The sequence below is a fragment of the Camellia sinensis genome, chromosome 14, assembly GCF_055761805.1.
Source record: "Camellia sinensis isolate YWXY chromosome 14, ASM5576180v1, whole genome shotgun sequence".
In the NCBI taxonomy this organism is placed as follows: domain Eukaryota; kingdom Viridiplantae; phylum Streptophyta; class Magnoliopsida; order Ericales; family Theaceae; genus Camellia; species Camellia sinensis.
In genome coordinates, this window is record NC_138974.1 from 64,694,778 (window position 1) to 64,702,407 (window position 7,630).

The 7,630-nt window shown below is 33.0% G+C and overlaps 1 protein-coding gene across 2 annotated transcripts; it reads right to left on the reverse strand.

The window, feature by feature from the left end:
• Window positions 1–513: 513 nt before the first annotated feature.
• Window positions 514–7,630, reverse strand: SR45A (RNA-binding (RRM/RBD/RNP motifs) family protein). 2 transcript variants are annotated; one of them, XM_082906091.1, is made up of 7 exons: window positions 7,488–7,630; window positions 2,959–2,981; window positions 2,753–2,845; window positions 2,478–2,586; window positions 1,993–2,142; window positions 1,480–1,543; window positions 514–1,236 (listed from the first exon to the last, which is right to left on the reverse strand). In XM_082906091.1, the coding sequence occupies exons 2-7, from the start codon at window positions 2,979–2,981 to the stop codon at window positions 686–688; spliced, it is 990 nt and encodes a 329-aa protein (XP_082762217.1). In that variant the 5' UTR covers window positions 7,488–7,630; the 3' UTR covers window positions 514–685. The 2 variants fall into 2 exon arrangements, with proteins under 2 accessions (XP_082762217.1, XP_082762218.1); XM_082906092.1 differs by lacking the exon at window positions 7,488–7,630 and adding an exon at window positions 5,412–5,543.

Consider the following 7,630-nt stretch of genomic DNA (forward strand, 5'->3'; position numbering starts at 1 on the left):
ATTTAAAAATCACAATTTACATATATATATAATTGTAAATATATTAAAGAAAAAGAAATTTCTAAACCCCAAACCTTGTGAAAACTTCAATCTTTCAATCTTAATTTTCTAAATTTTTGATTTAAAAAAAAATAACCCTCAACATTTATTAATTTAATCAAAATCTCTTGATCAGCATTTCTTAACTTTTTTTAAATTCACATACCTGCATTTATTGATTTGATCAAAATTTTTGATTAAAATTTAAAATCTCCTCATATAAATAATTATAAATACAACCCATACATAGTTACTACAGTAACCTTTTTAATTTCTCTTGTACACTATGATTAATGATAAGATTATTAAATTATTTTTATAAAAAATCTTAAAAAATATAATTTATATACTTAAAAAAATTAAAACAATTATAAATATTTATAATTATTCCGTGCAGTCATTGCAAAGAAGAATTATTGCGGAGGATCCTATTCGAAGCTCATCTGACCTCTACAGCAAGCATAAAACAAGATATCATCAACAGCATAACAAATAAAATATAAAACAGGTGGTCTGCTACAGTAGACTGAAAAAGCTCCCAATGACAGTAGTTCAAAATACAACTACTACTACTAGTCGTCTACTACTACGACCTGTTCTTATTCACAGACAGCTACTACAATCAAGAATGTAATTTTCAAACCTTTCAGGCCGAAGGTGAAGCTGACCTAGAAGGAGTAACAGACCTTGAAACAGATCTGGACCGTGGGCCCCCACTCCGACTCCTCCAATAGCTGTCCCGAGAAATACTCCTCCTTGAGTTCCTCCTTGGTACGGGGGAAATGCTCCGAGAGTAGCTTCTCCTCCTGCGCCTTGGTGAAACACTGCGCGAGTAGCTCTTCCTTGAACTTCTCCTCCTTGGCCCAGGTGACACACTGTTTGAATAGCTCCTCCTCACCCTTGGTGAAATGCTCCGAGAGACAGATTGATGGCGGCGTCTCCTGTAGTAGCAGTCTTCTGGTGAGTAGTACCTGGAGTCATAACGAGAGTAGGACCGATCATGTCTCCTAACCGGTGACCTGCTGAAAGGGGAGCAAGATCGTGAGTAAGACCTCCGGCTGTAGCGGTCATAGTGAGGCGAGTAAGATCTCCTCCTGTAGTAGTAAGGAGAGTAAGATCTGCTTCTATCTCGCTCAGACGAGTATCGCGGAGAACGGCTCCTATGATAGGGAGAGTAACTTGGAGATCGACGTCGCACTACAACAGTGGAAACAAAAGATCCAGGTAAGAACGATGAACAAAAAGCAATTAGAAGACTAACGTTAAGTTTAGATCACGGATTTATATAGAAATTTAGAAGGGGAAAGGAAAAAAAGCAAGGCAAATATGACTGAAATACAAGCTAAATTCTTTCTCTAATTCTCCATTTCCCTCGCCTTTTCCTTGCACTTTTCAAATCACCACCCAAATCCATTATCATAATGGAGAATACTCACTTACCATGGATTGTTCTCAGGCCAAGATACCTTCCTGGAGTAGGTGTTCGGCCTCTCCGCCTCCTAGCCTGGAAAAATAGATATAAAGCATGAGACCATGAAATTCAACATCAACCAAAACAATACAAGGTAGACCAAATTGGATCAAAGAACACAAAGGGGAGCACAGATGACAAAGTTGATAAGTAGTAATTGAATGAGAATATAAGGCTAAATCGCTAGAGAAAGAGAAATGCAGGGCATACAACCCTCTGATATAATAGTCTGATATTTGCTTGATGAGTTTGAATTGATTTGTTAGTTGTATTGACTTTGGTGAAGAGCTGCTACACAGAGCTACCCTGCCGCCACAAAAACTTCAGGCGAAACAAGCAAACAACTTTCAAACATAAAGAACCAGTAGCAAACCGTGAACACCATTTACACAATTCGCGCTTGAATTTCAAGCCGTAGTAGGAAATGGGATTGAATATAACCATAGATTGCAAGAACTATTACAGAAACTAGATTATTATACCTTCTCCACCATAATGACACGGCCTTCCAGAACAGATCGACTCAAATATTTGACACAACGATTGGCCTCTTCAACAGTGGACATTGTCACAAAACCAAATCCACGAGATTCCCTTGTCCATGGATCAACAACGAGATGAACATCCTCCACCTGAAAAAGCCAAACTCCAATTAGTAAGCATGAAGAATGAGATGCCACCTATCTTAAATCTTAAGCCAGAATACTGAAAGAACTACCAACATTTTAGCTACCTACTGCTTGCACATCTAACAGATGTATTTCAAAAAATAAATCAAACGGCATCCTATGATCATTTCCTACAATAATTAAAAACCAGTAGATCAAAAGCATGAAAGAGATTCCATGCATGACTCAAATACTCAAATTTGACATTATTACTTGCACAAAAAGTACATACATAAGCATGTGTATTTGTGTGAAAGAGAGAAGAAAGGAAGGGGAAAGAGAACACACTCCAGACATACCTTTCCCTCAGCTAAGAAATGCTTCTCCAGGTCTCTCTTTGTGACCCGCGCTGATAATCCCGTCACATAGAGGTTGTTCCCAGGATTCTCAACACTCGACTCACGGCTCCTGTATGCCATATTACCAAGAACGTTAGATGAAGGAAACTCCCTCAAAAGCAAATAGACAATGAATTAAAAGAAAAATGAAAAATGAAACTAGGAACTAAAAAATTGAAGGGGGGAAAAAAACAAGAAAAATAAGGAAAAGATTCAATTGGGCTGTAAGGCAGCACCTTGATCGGCTCCTTGAAATTGACCTTGATCTAGACACCGACCTTGAGACAGACCTACTGTACCGCCCGTATGGGGAAGGAGAGCGATAATACCTAAAAGAGTTGTGGCAAATAAACAGTTACATTAGGGACACTTCAAGAACTGAGCCCAAATCCAAATCCAAAATATCAACTCCATAGAGTCTAGAAATGAGTATCAAACGCACCTTGACCTTTTAGAGTATGACATCTGAAAAAAAACATTAAAAACAACAACTTAGTACAATAAAAATAGAATAATAAAAAATTATGATGGGATATAATACTAAGATAAAACAAGAACATAGGCCAATCAATTGAGTAATTCAAGCACTAGAGTGTGCAAAGTGCATGCTTCATTTTATTAACACTTCCGCCTACATCTTCCCGTAATAATGTCTAATGAAGTGCTTAAGTAACCCATTAAACCACAAAAGCTCTGACCACCAAATAAATAAAACAACCATGACATGCTAACAGATTTCACATATCAGTTCAGTTCTACGCTCAAAAAGTAGGAGAAATAAGTTTATTTGGAATGTCTTAAAGTTTTTATCACATCATATTTTAAATATCATTTCTACCGCTAAAAGTGAAAGCTGACTCTTTGAAACATGTAAAGATTTTACCACATATCTTGAGATAATTTGGTTTGAGATTTATAGCAACAAGCCCGCAAAACAATTTCAGAAGTAGGACATTTAAATTCCAAATTCTCACCACCTACAAATTGCTTTCAGCAAGTAAGAGGCACTATAGTTTCCTCATTCAATAAGGGTGAATGACTTCAATACATCAAAACCATAAACAATAATAAAAATTCCAAAATATCTACAAATCAGCCGCATCAAAAGTTGGATTTTAAAATAATTTATACTCCGTCAAAAGGATTAAGAACAATTTCAATTTCGTTGCTTAATTTCATAAGAAAAACACAAAAAATAAAGACTAAAAAGGATCTGAAAACACAAAATATTGGAACAAGGGTTCACCTTTAAGACCATATATGCATAAGAGACAATGTTACAGAATACAATGTTACAGAATTAAAATATATATATATATATATATATATTCAATTAAAAGCAAATTTGACGTTCAACAATAATTCATGGGCAATATCACCTCGTTTGGGAAGTGGCTATTTTAAAACTTTTTTAACTTTGTAGTTATTTTAGCAGGCTATTTAGTTTTTGTGTTTGGGAAGATGAAATGAATTTTTATTTGAGTTGTTATTTTGAAAAATGTGTTAAGATGATATTTGAAATTAAAATGACAAATTTGTCCCGAAGATTACATTTTCCAAAAGTGATGTAAAGGGGCAAAATCGTAATTTAGCAAGTGATGGAACAACAGTGTAGGCTGTGCCTACACTGTCCCACGGCAGCCCTATTTTATTTTTATTTTTATTTTTTTTAATAAAAAGGGTTGGTTTAGGAGCTTTTTTTAACCTCAAACCCATCTCCCCAGACACCCCTATGATAGATCAGAAAACGATCACATCAAAAAAAAAAACTAATAATTACGAATGAAACCACAAAAGTATCGATTCAAAAAAGAGTTTTGCTAGGTAGCTCGAATGTAGTTGCCCCACATGGCTCGAGTAGGCAAAAACCACGTCATTTTTGTTTTTGTTTTTGTTTTTGTTTTTTTTTTTTTCTCCATTTCTTCTTCTTCTTCCTTCCTCCTCTCTTTTCTGTTAAACATTTGAGAACCAATATCTAACCAACAGAGATGCTCCCAAAACCCGCATCTTCTTTCATATATACAAACAAACATTCAACAAATGGGTCTCATGAATCACAGAAATGAGATGATTAGCATAAAAACCCATGTTTAAATCAAGCATACAAACAAATCTCTTAATCACAACAACATATCTCAAATCAAAACAAAATCAAAACCAAACCCACATAATCAAAATCAAAATCAAAATCAAAACCAAGCTCTTCCCTCTCATGGCGTAACTCTCTCTCTCTCTCATGAACTCTTGCTTTGTAAATCTCAGGAGATTGGTGGAAGTTACATGATGGATTTTGAGGCTGTGGGTTTGGAGACCTTGGTGGGTCTAGACAATGGAGTCTCTTCTCAGGTTGTTCCAAACTCTGATACCACAAAGTACCATAGTAATGGATTTGGGTTTCTCAAAATCTGGTTTCTTCAATTTCCATCTTTCTTTTCTCTGATTTTTTTTTTTTTTCTTTCTTCAATTTCTATCTTTGTTTTGGAGAGTTGTTGATTTATACATGGATTCTGTTCTGAAAAAATAGATCTGGAGGAAGAAGAGGAGGCCGAAGGGTGGGTCTGCGAGAGAGATGGAGAGGAGATAGAAATTCGGGCAATTCGGGGCTCAAAAAATTCGAGCTACAAAGCTTTACTCTTCAAGAAAAAATCAGGATGCAAATTACACACAACAATGATTCATCCCTTTTCCCCCACCCCCACCCCCTTTGACCCCCTCTCTCTCTCTCTTACATTTTTTTTTTTTTACTGCTCCTCCAATCACCAACAGACTCGTGGCAAAGGGAGACCCCCAAGCATTATTCAATTATATAATATATGTTCTCCTCTATCTCAATTACATGCTTATTCAACAAATTGAAAGATCAAGATATGCAAGAGTCGAAAATTAAAGACTCACCGTGTTTGATTATCGATCAGTATCTTTCAACTCCTATATGATATGAGGTTGCGTTTCTCTTTTTCTCTCTCTAGATCTCTCTGTTGTGGAGAACCACAAGTTCGTTCCAAAAAAATTTTTATATGGAGGGACGAAAGAGAAGGTTCTGGAGGAGCGGACGCGAAAATTATATTAAAATCGGTTGATTTTGCTCCCCCTGTGGTTTTGCGCCACGTAAGGAACGGTAGGCGAAAAACAATATAGATGAATTTCTCTTTTAGATAAAAAGTTTGCTCTTTTTTTTTTATATATGTTTTTTTTTAAAAAAATTAAAAAATTTAAATTTTAACCTACTTTTTAAATGCAAACCTAAATTAAAAATGACATTCTATTTTATTTGTTTTGTAGTAGTAGAAAATTTAGATTTTTTAAAAATTTTATTTTTCAATTAATCTCACAACTGAGAAACAAAATATAAAATTTAAGAAAAAAATTCTCATTTTTTTTTGTTTTGTTTGTTATAATTTGTCATCTAATTATTCATCTAAACAAGTAAGGAGCGTTTTTTTTTTTTTTTTTTTTTGTTGGGTCTATTTCTGTTTCTCATCTATTTATTTACCCAAACAAATTATGAAAAAGTTACGATATTTATTTAAATTATGAATTACTCTATGTGGTTTTATAAATTATATAATGTCCCTCAAGTTTCTAATTTCATAACAAATAGGTCTTTTATTAATAAATTATTAAGTTAATTAACAATTTTTAATAATATTAAAATTTTTATTAATAAATTATCAAATTAATTAACAGTTTTTAATAATATTAAAATTTTATTTCGATTAATAATTCAAATAATTTTATTATTATATAGGAGAATATTTAGAAAAAAGATTTCAGTTAATTTTATTAAACAAAAAATTCTGATAGTGAGGTATTTGTAATTTTTCAAACCATAAGGAACAATTCGTATTTTAATCAAATTTCATGAGGTATATTTGTAATTTACCCTCAAATTTTATTTTTCTCTTTTATTTTATTTCTGACCAAAGGAGCAATTAATTCCTCTTTTGTTAATTGTTGGAAAATTGTTCAGTGTATTTGATTTCAATTTTTTGAAAAATATAAAAAGAAAAATTAGTTAATATTTTTAAAATTTTATGCAATTTTTTTCCTTTTTTAAATTTACTTTACTTAGATGTATTTAAAAATAAAATATTTGTAAAAAAAATAAAAATCAATAAATACACAAAAATATAAAAAATGTATTGAATTCTTATATTTTTTGATATTTAGTGGAATTTCTAAAGAATTTTTCACAAATATTATACTTTTGATGTGTATTTATGGTAGGAGTATCTAAAAATAAAATAAAATAATTATTTAAAATATTTAAAAAATTCAGTGAAAATAAAAAAAAATACGAAAAAAAAAAAAAATCTGAAAAGTGAATCTTGAAAATCCAAACCAAACAACCTAATTTGTGTCCGGACCAAGATCCTCTTATACCTCTAACATGGTTAGTTTGACGATTTTTCTTTTTTTTAATATTCTAAAAAAAAAATTAGAGAATAGACTCACTTTTTAAAATAAAAATTAGTCTAAAGTCCCTCTCCCATTTTTAATAATGGAAGAGATCCACAATATTATTTTTTTATGTCTAAAGTTCCTAAACCTACACCCATATATCATATTAGAGAAATTTGACTATATCTATCTCTCTTTGTCTCTCTGATCTTCATTTTATCCAAACCAACCCCTCTCTCTTTGTGCACATTCCGATATTCACCTTCGCCTCTATGTCTACCACGCCGTCGCCAGAATGCTATGATCTAAGCTGAACCACCGCGATCTGAGCTGCGAGGGTTCGTAAATATTGCACTTTTTACTACTTCACCGATGAGGCAGTTCGAAATTCAATAACTAATGGAGGAATATATATCGGTTCTTTATTTTTCACTGTAAATATGATCATATTTAATGAATTATGGGAAATGGCCATGATAATATTGTGAAGCTTCCCGTCTTTCACAAGCAAGAGGACCTTCTCTTTTTATTCCCTCATGGACGTATGCTCTTCTCTTTTTAAAGACTCACCGTGTTTGATGATCGATCAGTATCTTTCAACTCCTATATGATATGAGGTTGCGTTTCTCTCTCTCTCTCTAGATCTCTCTGTTGTGGAGAACCACAAGTTCGTTCCAAAAAAAAGTTTATATAGAGGGACGAAACAGAAGGTT